Source organism: Trichosurus vulpecula, chromosome 6, assembly GCF_011100635.1.
Source record: "Trichosurus vulpecula isolate mTriVul1 chromosome 6, mTriVul1.pri, whole genome shotgun sequence".
Classification (NCBI taxonomy): domain Eukaryota; kingdom Metazoa; phylum Chordata; class Mammalia; order Diprotodontia; family Phalangeridae; genus Trichosurus; species Trichosurus vulpecula.
In genome coordinates this window covers 258,414,676-258,430,841 of record NC_050578.1, presented here as the reverse complement: position 1 = coordinate 258,430,841, position 16,166 = coordinate 258,414,676, and the positions used below count along the sequence as shown (strand labels likewise).

At 38.6% G+C, this 16,166-nt stretch overlaps 1 protein-coding gene across 3 annotated transcripts in view; it reads left to right on the top strand.

Moving 5' to 3' along the window:
• The window catches only part of CKAP5 (cytoskeleton associated protein 5), an 88,191-nt gene that overhangs the window by 25,925 nt on the left and 46,100 nt on the right, over positions 1-16,166 (top strand). For all 3 annotated transcript variants that reach the window (XM_036762593.1, XM_036762594.1, XM_036762595.1), the window contains exons 4-13: positions 1,944-2,137; positions 2,585-2,791; positions 7,595-7,766; positions 8,393-8,525; positions 9,099-9,199; positions 9,813-9,926; positions 13,120-13,224; positions 14,832-14,921; positions 15,020-15,184; positions 15,627-15,755. In XM_036762593.1, coding sequence (XP_036618488.1) covers positions 1,944-2,137; positions 2,585-2,791; positions 7,595-7,766; positions 8,393-8,525; positions 9,099-9,199; positions 9,813-9,926; positions 13,120-13,224; positions 14,832-14,921; positions 15,020-15,184; positions 15,627-15,755 — 1,410 coding nt within the window. The remainder of the gene's footprint in view (positions 1-1,943; positions 2,138-2,584; positions 2,792-7,594; positions 7,767-8,392; positions 8,526-9,098; positions 9,200-9,812; positions 9,927-13,119; positions 13,225-14,831; positions 14,922-15,019; positions 15,185-15,626; positions 15,756-16,166) is intronic.

Here is a 16,166-nt window from a genome sequence, read left to right as displayed (position 1 = left end):
TTTACACTTAGATTTGTAGTTTATAAAGCAATTCAAGGAGTTTTGTATATCTGAAATAAAATTGTTGGGGCCAAGTTACTATGAATGTTAGCTCTAGTTAGTTTCCATTGCAGAATATGTTAAGCAGGAAATTCAGTTAACTAGAACCAGACACCCTCTTTGTCTACCATGCTGGATAACTGAAGTATTATTGTATTTGACAAGGCCTGGTCCAGTATGACATTTCATTTTGATTTTAAGTTGTATAAAAATTGTTGGCATGCAATAACTTAAATTTCACTTAGACATAAGGTAAAACTTTCTAAAAATTATAGATTACTTCTTATGGCTAAGAGTGATAAACTCTTTTTCTTTAAAGGGCTTGAAAAACAAACTAGAGAGCCATTCTGGATGGTTTTTGGTAGGTCCACTCCAGGATATTTCAGGGAGCACTGAACTGTATTAGAATTCTGGATCTGTCCCCTGCTATCTGTGTGACCTGGAGTAGTCTACTTATCCCCGCTCACTGTGCCTCAGTATCCTCAGCTGTAAAATGAGATGATCCCTGAGGTCATTCTCAGTCCTGGGATCCTATGAATTCTTGTGGCAGGGAAGAAACAAGACCCAAAAGTCATTTGAAGATCTTTGTTACTATAGTAGGTACTGAGGTTATTATTCCAGTTTTATTCGCTTGATTTTTAAAAAATTCCTATAATTTAATGTCTTCCTCTATTCTGTGTTTATTATGTATGCTTAATACATGGCTCAGCTAAAGAATGGAAGTGTTTAATATAATTTGAGCTTGCATTACAGGTCTGGGGCATCATGGGAAGCAAATTTGTAGCATTCCTTATTTTGGTGTTACAGCATGTTTGACTTATTTTTCTGAAGTATCATAAGAGGTAGCAGAGCATAGTGGTCAGGACCAGAAATACCTTGGTTGAGTTCTGTCTCTGACACACACACACACCACCTGTGGGACCCTGGTTAACCTCTTTGTGCTCTAGACAACTCTCTGAGACTTTTAAGTTGTAGAGAAGGTGCTGACCTGCATTAATAGAGGGATTGTGCTCACCTAGGAGTTTTCTGTACCAGTGAATTTACAGGTCTATCCTTGTCCTATCTGAAACAAATAGTGAGCTTTTTCTTCCTTAAGATAGAATTTCTTTTTCCTTCAGTGTAATACCCCCAACTAACTTTATTAGAATGATTGTTGTACAAATTTTTAAGCTGTTCCTCCCATTTTGAGATAACATGATAATTCTGTAATTGCTTTTCTCTTCAGTGAAAGTCTTACTGTTACGGGAACAAAACTAATTCTTTCCCCTGCCCATCTAAACGTAGGGGCAGGAAATCTATCCTTTTTCTTTCCTTTTTTCTTTTTTTTTCTATCCTTATAATCACCAGAGCCCCTAGCAGAGTACCTTGTACACAATAGGGATTCAGTAAATATCTGTTGACTGAGTGACAAATCTCTGGTTGCTCCCTAAATGAGCTTGAAATGTATTGGCTACAGTCAGCAAATTTCTGATTAAAAATTAAAAAGTGTGATGATATGAAGCTGCTTGGCAGTTATGCAGGTAGGTTTTTAAAACAACCTTCTATATCAGGCAGCCTTAGCAACACTCTTTCTGCTTGAATATTATCAAGAGAAGGAGCAACAAAAGGCCCGTAAGCATGAGGTCAGGGTTTAGTCATCATGGCTAGTAAGAGATTGTTTCAAGTTTGGTTTTGCCCTGTTACTTTGATAGCAACAAATCTGAGATTGGAAGAACTTTTGCAAATTACTCCGTATTCTCTCTTTTATACCTCAGTCTGAATTTGTTGCATTCCCTTTTTGCATCTAGAATAGAACATAATGTAATCACATTTACTTCACAAAAACAGTTCACAGCAAGCAGGAAAAAGGTATGAAATAAACTTACTTAAAATGTGTATATCTATAAATAAAACTTATTTCCTAGCTGTGGAAAGCAAGATTAAGTGGATATGAAGAGGCCCTGAAGATTTTCCAGAAAATAAAGGATGAAAAGAGTCCTGAATGGTCCAAATACTTAGGATTGATCAAAAAATTTGTGACCGATTCCAATGCAGTGGTTCAGCTCAAGGGATTAGAAGCTGCACTTGTCTATGTCGAAAATGCTCATGTGGCTGGAAAGTAAGTCGTTTCTTTCCATTTGTTCTGGGTCTGGGTGGCTTCTTATATACAGGGTGTTCCAAAGGTCTCAAGACAGTTTTAAGCTAATAAAACTGTTCTGAGACCTTTGGGACACCTTATATGTTATCCTTGATTATTAACATTTTAGAATATTTTACTGGAATTTTCAGGTTCTTGGAATTAGAAATACTGGAGTGATTGACAGTAATTACATACAGTTTGATAGATAAAATCTAGGGTAGGTTTTTTCCAAAGTGCCTATGTTAACTTGTGGTTCACAAATAGAAAATACACTTGGAGTAAAAAAGAAAACGACATGATTTGGGGCTCATTTGAATTAGTTCTGACAAGTAAACAGAGATATATTTTCCCTTGTTTTTTGCATCTTTCTTGAAGCCTTTCTTCTGTAAAATAAAATGCATCTTTGTTTTTAACTATGTGTTTCAGGACCACAGGAGAAGTTGTGTCAGGGGTCGTAAGTAAAGTGTTTAACCAGCCAAAAGCCAAAGCGAAGGAGCTTGGCACAGAGATCTGTCTGATGTACATAGAAATTGAAAAGGGGGAGGCCGTGCAAGAAGAGCTTCTGAAGGGCTTGGACAGTAAGAACCCCAAAATTACAGTTGCCTGTATAGAGACGCTGAGGAAAGCCCTCAGGTGAGCCGTAGGCCGTCAAGAGGAGGGCCTTTGGGAAACCTTACAGCCCTGGGAGTGTGAGCTGTGATGAGGAGCTAAGCTCTGGTTAAAGTCAGTCTGTCATCAAGCCTTACACAGAAATGGGAACCAAACCACTGGGACTTAGCATGCCCAGACCAGTATGGGACCCAATAAGCCTGCTCTCTCTTGGTGGCCTGGCTCCTTAGAGTGTAATGAATGATGAATTTTAGTCTTCATTTGTCTCACTATCTTGACTCAATCCTTTCCTGATTAAAATAGACCAGGTTATTACTGACCTCAGTTTAAAAATTGCCCTTATTTTTTTGTGTGTGGAAGAGATTACCTCACTTAAATAAAGCACCTAAACCATTTCTCCCACCTCTATACTGTCAGCAGTTGTAGATCTCAGAGGGTTGAAGTGTTGTCTAAAAGTACTGTGATGGGGCTGAGATGACAGTCTTTCGTCCTGGGGTTGGGCTTTTTTGCTAAAGCAGTAATTTATTTGGTGCCATCCTAAAACAAATGCTGTGCTTCAGTGGTGTCAAACTCAATGAGAGAGTAGCACATTGACTTAGAGAACCACAAATTAAACATTTTCCAATTCCATTTTGTTAATATATTTAATACTATTTATTACTTATTGTTGATTTGGGCCCTGCACAATGGGGACTTGGGCTACATGAGTTTGATACCTCTGCTGTACATCTTTCATAGGGGCATACCAACTGCAAAACAGAAGATAACTTAGGCTGCTGTGCAGTAGGTTATTCAAAGCCCAAAATTTCTTGCTGGCTTTAAACGAACTCTTCTGTGAATGGTATCTTTTTTGGGAACAAGCAGCTGTAATGTGCTGCGGAAGTCTGAATTACACAGACTAGTAGTTCATTCTCCTTTGCAGGCCCTCTGATGTGATACCATGTCCCCAGAAGTTTCCATGTCAGAGTAGCTTCAGTGAAATGCTGCTGTGTGAGGGGTGCATTAGCACACCAGTGATCATCGCTGTTTGTGATCTGGCAAATACTCTTAATCTTTTTTAAAAGTTGCTGTTGTGGGTAAACTCAGACTCCAGAAAGCCCTACCAGGGGTGGGGAACCTTTGGCCTCGAGGCCACATGTGTCCCTCTAGGTTCTCGAGTTCAGCCCTTTGACTAATCCAAACTTCACAGAACAAATTCTCTTAATAAAAAGATATGTTCTGTAAAACTTGGGCTCAATCAAAAGGCCACACCCAAGGACCTAGAAGGCCAGATTCCCCAACCCTACAACCTAGTCAATTCTTTACCTTGTAAAGAACTTTTAAAACTTTCTTACAACCTCACTTTGGCTAGATGTAGTATATCAGAGTACATTAGTTATTTTCCTTGTAACATTCATTACCATGGGACTTAAAAATAAAATATATGTTGTTTTTGGAAATAATCATGAGTAAATCCCTAGCTAGCATTCTGCAGATGTTGGGAAAAGAATTGACTGGCTATTTGGTCTCTATTCACGCCAGTAGAATTCTTATGACGTGTGTGTTTGTGTGAGTGTATGCATATGCATGTGTGTATATGTGTTGGTATTATATATGGCATAGTATGATCTTCTAAATTTAGCATCCTTAGAGTTTAAATACTATAAATTACTCAGACTTCTAATCTTTCTCCACATTTTGCATAAGTAGTATTTAAGGTGAAAACATGATTATATTTATTTTAAGATGAGTTTTAAACTTTTAAAACAACTTACAGAATCTAGCTCCTCTTATTCTTAACACACTGTGACTTCTGACTGAGTAGCCCATCAGTAAGTCCTGTATCTCTTTTCTTTTCCACCCATGAGAGATCTCTTACCTATCACATTTTACTGTGGTATCAGGGTAATGGGCACTGCTTAGAGGCAGAAGGTCCCAATTCCTATTCTGAGTCTAAGAGTGGTACTAGAAACTCCTCATCCTTCTGTGACTCCTGTTGGGTTTTGGACGGGGATGAGAGAAGGAACTGGGTGTCATTCACGGTGTTCCTAAGATCTAGGGCTATCCCAATTTAGTCTGCTCCTTCTTTATCTCCAAAGTGACTTAAAACCCACAGTTAGGCCTGAGAATTAACCCTTCTCTCTTGAGTATCCTTTAAAATTCTTAGGGCAAGCCTAGATCTTGAAGGGCATATTCCTCAGGGTCATGGTAGACCACGCTCTTATTCTGTTCTAGCCTGTTGGTTGATACTGGTTCCAGAAAAGTCTCCACTCTTCTTCCTTGGACTAAGCTCCATATCTTTATGTGACCAGTGTTTTCTAGTTTATTTGTTCATAGGCATGGAACCCTCCATTTTTCTGTGGTAATTCTTGTGTCTTGACTAAGTGAAAAAACAAGTTTATTCTGTTTGGGCCCCAAATATCTGATTTCTCTGCTCCCCTCTTCATGATGCTCAGATGTCTGAAATGATGGGAAAACAAGCCCTCATCTTAAGAGCAGCAGAAGTAACTTATTGGGGAAGATGCTGTGGCTTGGAACCTCATTCTGCCCAGGTCCTGGGATGTGCTAGAAGCTGACACTTGAAGCAGAATCAGCAGTACTTTTACTAAGGCGTTTCTCATTGTCCCCATGACCCAGGGCTAGAAGAAACTAGCTTAGACTAATGTCTAAACAGTTATTTATTTCTGTCATTTTTCATATACAAATTTCATTTCGTAAGTAGACAGCCTTATGACTTCTCCATAGTTACTACAGTGGTTTTTAAACAGGGATCCCTGAGAGAGAGTGTGTGTTTCATTTTTTTTTTCCAGTTTAAAAAAACTTTATTTTACATTTTTCCTGTCAAGGCAGAACCGAACACAAAACAGCGCACTATTTTTGAGAATGCTGAGTAATAAAAGCTAAAGTTCCTTGATAGTCTGAAATGCATGTTTGCTTAGATGAACTTTACCCTGTTCTGTCTTCCCCAGTGCCTTGCCTCCTTCATCTTGTAGATATCCTATCAGTCCCTAACCTTGGATTAACCCCTCCTACTACCCTTTCTCCTCCTGGGGATAGAGTTGCACAGCCATTCTAACCAAATCTACCATGAATTCATGCTATCTCAGCTGGGCCTTGACTGTCAAGACAGTCCTTTAATTCCTCCCTAATTGATTCTCTATCCCATTCCCTCCAGAGGCTATTTCACACCTTCTCTTCTTTCCTCAAGGCTCTCACACCCTAGCTTCCTGTCCCAACAAAGGACTTTATTCCGGTGTCTACTAGAGATGTGGCCTTTGCCCTAGCCACTGCCCACCCTTCTACTTGTACCCTTGAACCTCTTCCTTCCCATCTTTTTTAGTAGATTGCCCGCACAATCATCCTCTCTCAGTTCTCTTCAGTCTTTCCCTATGTGCCACCTTCTTCCCTGCTGCTTACAGATATACCCAGGTCTTACCTATTCTTAAAAAAAGAAAAAAGGCAGAACAAAAGCCAAAATTATTCACTTGACTTTACCATCCCTCAGCCCTCTTCCGCCCCAACTGTATCATCCAGTATCTCTTCTCCTTTTAAGAAAAAACTTGCCTCTACTTCCTGTCCTCTCACTCATTTCTCATATGTTCAATTTTGATACTGTTTCAATATAATTGGTTTCCTTTGTAATATTTTTTATGCATTTAAAAACATGAGAATCCAGACTGCCCAAAGAGGTCTATGACACAACAAAAGTTAAGAAGCCCTGAGCTGGTAGATTCCATCCTTATTGTGATTGTATTATTTTTAGTAGTCATTGCTGGAAGCCGCTGGTGGTGTAGTCACAGTGTCAACAGTAACATTTTAGGGACGTATTGACTGGGGGGTGGGGGGTGGGGGGTGGGGTGAGAAATGCTGGTATGTCCCTGGGAGTTTGTGAACTGTGTCCTGCAACTCGCAAGCCTTTGCTCTGTTCCTCACTGAGTCCTTGGCTCTTACTGTTAGGCCACACTCCTAGATTTTTCTCTGACATTGATGCCTGTGGCCCAGATCTTCCCTTTACAAAAATGTAGTAAGCAATCAAAGAAGCTACAAACAACCTGTTGGAAAGTTAATAATGACGCTTGGAAGATGTTTTTAAAAATTAAATAGAGCATCCTTGGGAACCTGTGTGTGCCCTCCCTCATCCCCAGAAATTGAAATGAATTGAAGTTAAAAAATCAGAATAGATTATAGGTCTGCTGGCTCAAAGTTTAGTGTTTTGATTTGCTAAATCAGAAGATTTTCATAATTCTAGAACTATGCAGTGATTGTTACAAAAGGATCTTTCCCTTCTTCCAGACTTGTAAATTTTTTGGAATATTCCTCACCAAGCCCCAAAGCTTCAGTGGACTATGTGCTGCCAAAGCATTGGCTTTTATAAAATTCAGAAAGCTGATAGCCAAGATGGTCAGGTTTACTAAGTGAAACTTCCTGAAAAACTACTGATCTAGACTAGCTTCATTGTGGTGGTGGTAGTAGCAGCAGGAGAGAGGAATGTTTGAGACTAAAGATAATAGAAAATAATATCCTTGGAAAACGTGCTTCTGAATGTTTGTCAAGATGATTCTGGATACCTGTTTTCTTTGTCCTTTGCCTGTTTGTCCTCCAACTCAGTGGTTACTTAATTGTGTGTATTAATCAGCAAACATTTATTAAGTGCTTATGGGTCAAGTTCTAGGAATACAAAAACAGTTCGTGCTCTCAAGGAATTTACATTCAAGAACCATGTACATTTATGTATGTGCAGAAAAAATATGAAGTATTTAGGGAAAGAGGGCACTAGAAATGTGTCTGGATAGATGAAAGTTTGAACTGATAAAACTATTTCTATGTTTTTCAACCTTTTACTTCTAGTGAATTTGGTTCAAAAATTATCTTACTTAAACCAATTATCAAAGTGTTGCCAAAACTTTTTGAGTCACGAGAGAAGGCCATTCGAGATGAGGCCAAATTAATTGCTGTGGAGATTTACAGATGGATTCGGGATGCTCTGAAAGCTCCGCTACAAAATATAAACTCTGTCCAGGTGAGGCCACACCACCTGTTTTTGTCATTGGCCACATGGCATAGAATAGGGATCCTCTGGTACAGAAGAGAGGGCTGTGTCATGAACATGTGTCTCCAGAATCCATGCTCACATTTTCTTTGTCCTTGTGATATCCTCAGAGCATCATTAATTCTTTTCCTCTGCTGGTCCTCACCCCTGTCAGTTTATTACCACTCTGGTAACTAATGGGATAGAACAACCTCCTTATATCCCTGTTGCCGAAGGACAGGCCCCTAATCGTGTCATATTAGACTTTTATTGTGTGGAGTTACTTTTTGAAGGATATAATAAGACTCCTAAGTGATGCTTTGAAATAACAGGGTCACTGTATGAATAATACCTTATTTTCATTTTCTATAACAATACCAAGTTGGGAAGGACTTTCGCCCCCTCTTTCTCGGTGGTGAACATTAAAGAGTTCAGGCTCTTCTTTGTGGGCAGCTTGAAGACCAGTACCCTACATAGCACACTGGATGCAATTTAGATTTTCATTTCGTTGGGTCTATACAGAATAAATGGGTTGAGAATATATCATATGATGGTAACGTTGTCTAGTGGTGATGAAGATTTGGAAATAAGTTCTAAAACAATTTATGGTTTTGTAGTTGAAAGAACTAGAAGAAGAATGGTGCAAACTGCCCCCAGGAGCTCCTAAACCTACTCGCTTCCTGCGCTCCCAGCAGGAGTTAGAAGCAAAGTTGGAACAGCAGCAGTCTGCTGGAGGAGATGCCGAGGGAGGTAAGCTCTGCACTCTCATCTGAATCAAATCCCCAGGCCTCCTGTGGGCTCTCTCCTTATCTCTGCTTACTGGCATCCAAAACCCCATCTTCTTAATTCTGGCACCTCCCTGCTCTCATTGCTGTTCATCCTGAAGATGGCTTGCTTGCACTATCTTTAGAGATCCTTGTTTTCCACTACCTGCTCTTTGTGGTGATAACACACTTAGATATATTACAGCTGTCTGGGTTAGGGTCTTGTCTTTTTACTAGAATGTAAGCTTCAAGGTAGAGATAGCGTCTTGTCCACATTTTGTTTCTCCTCTGGCACTTAGCACAGTGCTTTGTATACAGTAGACATTTAATAAATGTAGCCCTTTGCTTTTGAATTGTGAAGCTGATTTTTTTTTACCTTGATATGTATAGAGACTAGCAAAGATGGGCACGTTGTCTAAGGCTACTGGGGATCAAGAAAAGGTCTGATGGATGCTACACTCACAGCTCTTCCCTTTTCTGTCCCACAAGATCCAGACGAGATATAGGAAAGGATTGAAACTTCTTCTGTTTTACTCCCTACGTTTTCTGCTCTTTGCAGGAGGTGATGAAGGTGATGAAGTGCCACAGATAGATGCTTATGAGCTGTTAGAAGCTGTGGAGATTCTTTCTAAGCTTCCCAAAGACTTTTATGACAAAATCGTAAGTTTACCAGCAGACATGCTCTTCTTAGATGATTTTGAAACAATCTTCTATTGAGCTGTAAACACTTATTAAAGCTTATTCCTTCTTACGATCATAGGAGAAAACGATTAAGATGGTGCCCATCATGTGAGAAACTGGCCATTAAGAGTAGTAAAACTTGGCCTGGTGTAAGATGACTAACTGGTGGTTGTGCTAAGGCTCTGAACATCCTCCCCACATCATTGTGGCAGGTGGATTAAGGCATTTCTTTGTCAGTCATTCTTAGTGACAGTTCTTGGCTATTTGAGACTTTCGCTTAGTATCCCTTTCTTAAATAAATAAGTGTACAATTCTCTATGGCAACTCATACTGTGGTGCTTGCTCACTGGAAAACATTTGATTACCAAACTTCCTTTAGAAAATAATTGGTAAAGAAAAAAATCTTGACGCAGCCATGTTATTTTAGTCTGTGATGCTTCGGTTGCACTCTGAACTCTTCAGTTTACCTTGCTCTGTGTAACCAACATATTGTTCATGCACTAGAACTTGTCTCTATGGGGCATAGAAGCTGAGCTTTCGTACTTGTAAATTCTGTATAAGCTACATGTGACTCTTCCTGTGTCCCCTGCAGGAGGCTAAAAAATGGCAAGAGAGGAAGGAAGCACTGGAGGCTGTAGAAATACTAGTAAAAAATCCCAAACTGGAAGCTGGAGATTATTCAGATTTGGTAAAAGCACTGAAAAAGGTAAATCTGGGCTATTGGAGCATTAACATGATGTCTTCAAAATAGAGACACTAACATTGCTTATCTTTTAAACAGTTGCTGTTTTCTCTCAAGTATTATTTCTCAATAGAAGCATGATTAGTAATACTTCTTGAATAAGCAAACCATAACTGTTTCTCTCCTAGAGTTGATCATGTATTTCCTTAGGTTGGTTTTGGATGTTGATTTATTTTTCAGCTATTTGAAGCAGTGAGCTGTTATCTTAGGTATTTTCAGGCCACTGGCATGTAATAGGCTATGGGGTAGCTTGTTCTGAAGAGGGTTTTTCACTTCTATAAAATCTGCAGAATGGCCTATTTAAAATAGGTTCCGTTTAACAGAATGGAGTTCAATATGAGAGCAGTGCTTTTGTTTTGGATGTCAAATGAGCAAGAGGATATGGCTCTGGTTTTGAATTATTGAGACCTAAGTTGAGTATGGTTATAGCTCTTTATGCTTAATGGCTTTCATGAAACCTGAAAATACAGCTGTGGCCTGTCAGGATGAGAGTACAGACTTTGAACACAATCTGAGAGGAGAAATCTCTGCCTCCAGGTACAAAGGATTCTCCCTCATTGGCAGAGCTTCAAGAATGGTGATGGGTTGGACCTGATGTCTTCCAAGGTTCCTTCCAACATTAAGCTTGGCACAGGGCTGTGTAATGCTTATTGACTGACTGAGAGCCAGTGACCGTGTCCCGCATTTGTGAAGTGAAGTTAATCATGAAAAACATTTAAAGTATCTGCTTGCTACAGACTCCTGATATGACAGGACCATAACCTCTGTTAATAAGTGATTAGCTTCACAGCACAAATCTTACAGCTCTACGTAGGCATTGCCACACAACAGAGTGTGGCAAAATCCAGGGCAAGGAGGAGGCCAGATTGCTACAGGAAAAAATATGCCAGGCCAGGGGCCTAGTCCTGGTTCTCATGCTGACTAGCCATGTTCACTTGGACTTGTCACCTTATCTCTGGTTCTGAGCTATGAGATGAGCAGAGAGCACTAGGTGCTTTCTGGGACTTTCTCAGTCCTAATGGTTTGATTGTTACACTCTTTCTACTGTGACCCACAGGGGAAGAAAGCCAGTCCCTTCAAGTGTTTTTTGAGAGGGAGGAAAATAAGAGGTTCATCTCATCTCTTTTTTCCCCATCCTTTTCTAAAATGATTATATTGCTATATATAATTATATATATTTTTACATACACATAAACAGGGATGTACTATGTATGTACATATAGGTATATAATTTTAAGTTTTCAGCATTCACTTTTATAAGATTTTGAGTTTCAAATTTTTTTCCCTTTCCCTTCCCTCCTCTGCCCCAGGACAGCAAGCAATCTAATATAGGCTATACATGTACATATTTCCACATTAATCATTTTGTGAAGGAAGAATCAGAACAAAAGGGAAAAACCACTAGAAAGGAAATACAAACACAAAAAGAAAACTGTATGCTTCTATCTGCATTCAGACTCTGTAGTTCTCTGGCTGTGGATAGCATTTTCCATCGTGACATTTCGTCTCTTTAAATTAAGACTAGAGATCACAATATTTGGTTACAATTTTTTATGACTATGCTTCAGTTACATGTTATGGTCAGAGAAGAGAAGGAAAGATGGTGAGAAAGAAACACCAAAAAGAGGAGTAAATTGAAAGAAGAAAACCTGGTGGAAGAGGTTCTTCTCATCCCCTTCTCCCTTCCTTTCCATGCCTAAGGGAACTGAAGCATGTACCTAAGTACCTAAGGGTCCTGGGAGCACGAATCCCTGTAACTAGTTTTCTCTCTTTAATGTATATGAATTTTCTTTTGTTGTTTTTTTTTTTGAAGTCTCTCAGAGAATGATTTTCAAATGATTTTCTTGTCCTGCTGGATTTATAGTTTATACTTTAATGCTGTTATCTTTTTTTCCTTTAATTTTGCTCTCCTTAGTTGAAAAATACTTTTTGCATTCCTGTAACATCTTTTATTTGTTAAGCTCTGCCAGTGCTTTCCTTTTTTTCAAACTACACAGAAGAGAATAAAAGGAAGTTTAGAAATGGTAAGGCAGTGTTGGAACTACCATTTTAAAATGGATCATTCTCCCATTAAAACCAAGCTTTCTGTAGTAGAGATTTATGATACACAGTCCTCTTTTTCTGCATTTTTTATGGAGAAGTATTTGTGTTTGTTGTGTTGTGTATCTCAAGTTCTCAATAAAAAATGGAAAATTCTTTAAGAAATAATATACAGGCATCCTGTGAGTTAACTGTTTAAATTCACTGTTTTTATTTTTTCTAAAATGTTAAACTATTTGTCATTGTTCCTTTTTTTAGTAAAAAAAATTCAGTATCCATGTAATTTATTTCTTTGTTTTTCATATTCCCACCAGGATTTTTTCCTTCATTACATGACTTGTAGCATTTTATTGCCATTCCATTAAATTTGGTTATACTTTTTTTAATAAAGATTTTTAAAAATTTTATTTATGTGCTTAATATCATAAATATTGTGGCAGACGTATACATTTTCTTTTCTATCCTCACCATCTCCGATTATGCTTTAACTCTATTAGGCACGAATGGGTTTGTATGATGGAGAAACTACTAGAGGGGGACTCACAAAAGAGATTTTGCCACGTGAGGCTCACAAACCCATCTGCTCCTTCAAGGAGATGGCTACAGCAGCATGGGAAACACCTAGATCCCCCAAAGGACACCAGGAAGGACCGGACAACAGCTGTCCATGTAGTTCAGGCCTTACTTTTGCCCATGAATTAAACCAAAAGATTGCCAACGTGGTTCTTCAGGGAGCTCCCTCCAAAATTGCTGTCTTCCTCTAAGCCCTTGTTACTTTACATATCTTATTTTAAGGGAAGTTTCCATGCTTGTCACCCACAGGAGAGCACAGGCTGCCTCATTTCTAGCCTCTCTACCGTCTCCAAAATGGAGGAAGTTGACAATATAAAGTCAGGTTTTTATGTGCCTTTTTGCCTTTAGAAAAAGAAATACAAAAGAAAAAACTGTTTGATATAAATTGTGAGTGGATCCCCAAAATTCATTAAGCTACTGAAGAAGAAATATGCCAGGGGGATATATATACATACATACATAATGGCTCAGCACAATGACTTTTGTGACTTTTCAAAAAAAATTTTTTGTGTGCTAGATTAGAACTATTGTATTTTGTTTTTAGGTTGTTGGAAAAGACACTAATGTCATGTTGGTGGCTTTGGCTGCAAAATGTCTTACCGGGCTTGCTGTTGGGCTCAGGAAGAAGTTTGGTCAATATGCAGGCCATGTAAGTAATACATCATTTGATGTGGGAAATCTTGGAACCAGCAGGAAAAGTAATAGGCCACCTTATTTTGCTATCTGTCTGACAAATGCCATACCCTATATTTTTAAAAAAAAAACTTTATTAGGAGAAGAATAACTTTTAAACATTGCTTCACATTTACTGTATTCTCCTCAACTATCATGTTGGTATATACACAGCATTCTAATGAAAAGTCAGTTGTAACAAGTAGATTGGCTTTGTTGATATTGAATTGGGTAGTACTCAAAATAGTTTAGTTTTCTTTTGCTTTCTAAAAATTAGAGATGTTAACTTATTGATGCCTTTCGTGTTAGGTTGCACAGTTACAAACGAATTATTATTAGGATGTGAAATGTCTCTGAAGTAGGCAATTGAGTTCAGTAAGTTTAGTAACTTACAGGTGTGTCATTTTTAGCAAACAGACCTTTCTCTGTGGTTACATCTCTTAATTGACCTCGGGGTTCATGTGAGATTTGAAAATCCACCATGGGATAGTTGGTGCAGTTTGGCATTCTGTTCCTGAAAGAGCCTTAGCTTTAAGTGGGTTCAGATTCATAGCTAATCGATCATTTTATTGCCTAGGTTAGTGTTATAATAAATACTGAGCTGAACCCTCTCATCAGGGATGTGTTTTGCAGGATGTGGCTGTAATGCTTAGCATCACGTGCGTACAATATTTAGACCTTGCTTACTCACTGCATTAAAAATAATTACAAAGAATCTTCTGTACAACACCAACTGACCAGATAATGACTGACAACATCATGGGTTCAGAAGAAGCATCAGAATCCAATTTTTCTCAGCCTAACATTATCTTAGAGAATTATGAAATTTTTATGTAACTTTTTCTATTAGTAACAATTTTTTTCCCTGAGATTTATACCTAAACTGAGGATCATTGCATTTCTTTTTAGTCTGAAATCTGATGCTAACTTTTGTAACTAATTTTTCTTTAGAAACTGAAGAATGCCACCAAAACTACATCACAATATAAGGAAATGTTTTAATAAAACTGGAGCATTTTTTCTTTAAAAGAATGTTGAGATAACTTATTTAATATCTTAAATAACACAGTGACCTGTCCATCATCATTATACAAATATTTCTTAAATTGACCTAAGCAATTTTCTGGTGAATTTTAACAGTTTTATTAAGCACTTCTTGGTTTAGATTTGAAGTTCGTGGATTTTTTATTTAAAAAAAAAAGAATTCTATGTTCCATATTTTAACAGTTGTTGGAATTAGTGTTTATCTCTTCATGAATCCTTCATGTGTGTATCAGTTTTGGATCGGACTTTTGGCCTTTGGAAAAGGGTTCCATATGGTTTAGTAGAGACTGGGAATGTGGGAAGGGGAATAGTGAAACATCTGACTTGACAGATTTTTAATTGTTGAATTTGAATAAGCTGATGTAGCTGTGATCTCTCTCTTGTATGTTTGGGGGTTTTTAGCCTTTTCTCAGCCAGGTTTTTTTTCATATCCTCTAGCGGGACAGAATGGATCCCTATAAATTTGCTTATATGTCATAGTTCATTTTCCGTCAAGAATTGTGAAATGGCCTCATTCAGCTTAACTGCCCCTTTTCACAGGTAGTGCCCACCATCCTGGAGAAGTTTAAAGAGAAGAAGCCTCAGGTAGTGCAGGCCCTCCAGGAAGCCATTGATGCCATCTTCTTAACTGTGAGTCAGTCATATCCAATACTGTGGTTGCTCTAATTCAGAATTGATCAGTGTCCATTGTGTGACCCCAACTTATTTTTCCCTGACTTCTTTTGAAGACCACGCTACAGAGCATCAGTGAGGATATATTAGCCGTGATGGACAACAAAAATCCAACCATCAAACAGCAAACATCCCTTTTTATTGCCAGAAGTTTTCGACACTGTACTTCTTCCACTCTGCCTAAGAGTCTGCTCAAGCCCTTTTGTGCTGCTCTCCTGAAGGTATGGACCGAGGCTAGAACTTTGGGAGTTTATAGACTTTCACCTTGCAGTGATGTCCATCAACAGGGCTGAGGACTGAAGGGAACATTTTTTTGAAATATCTCTTTACTGTAACTGCCCTGTAGGAAAAGACATGGGGTGATTGTGATCAGTGGAGCTTCTGATGATTTGTCTCTCCTGGCTGTTTGGCTGGGACAGGACAAGAACAGTCACCAAAATTGTTCATCTGAGAGTGGTAGATAAAGGACTCAAGAGCTGTCATAAAATACTAGCGATTCATTGTACTCTTATGAAGCCTTGCTGTTTATCAGCGGATGTAATGTCATACATCGCTCTCATGTTAACTTCGTATGTGTTGACTCATCTCCATTAATCTGAATTGAGCTCAGTAATGCCTTTTTTTCTTTTTTTAAATTTAAATCCTGTCCTTTTTGTGCTGTAGCACATCAATGATTCTGCCCCTGAAGTTAGAGATGCAGCCTTTGAAGCTTTGGGTACTGCTCTGAAAGTGGTTGGTGAGAAAGCAGTAAACCCTTTCCTAGCTGATGTGGACAAACTCAAGCTTGATAGGGTAAGTTAATAACATGAACTGGATAATAGTGAAGGAAGGCTCTTTGGTCTTTTTTGCCTTATTTTTCTGAATTGGAAAATAGGTATTTGGAAGAGGAAAGAGCAGGGTGGGAGAACTGCTTCAAGGAAATCCTTGTTAGGAGTTGAGCTCTCAAGTCAAATTCATTCATGGATAGAAGCAGCCAGACGGCCCTGGCCTGTAGATTCAGGAACACCGGCCTGAATTCAACTCTCAGACGTTTGTGAGCTTTGTCATTCGACTTCTATTTGCCTAAATTTCTTTATCTGTAAAGTAAGGATAATAATAGCATCTGCCTCCCAGGGTTATTATTAGGATGAAATGAGATATTTGTTTGTAAAGTGCTTTGCCAAACTTACAGTGTAAGTGCTAGCTATTATTTTTCAGCATGCT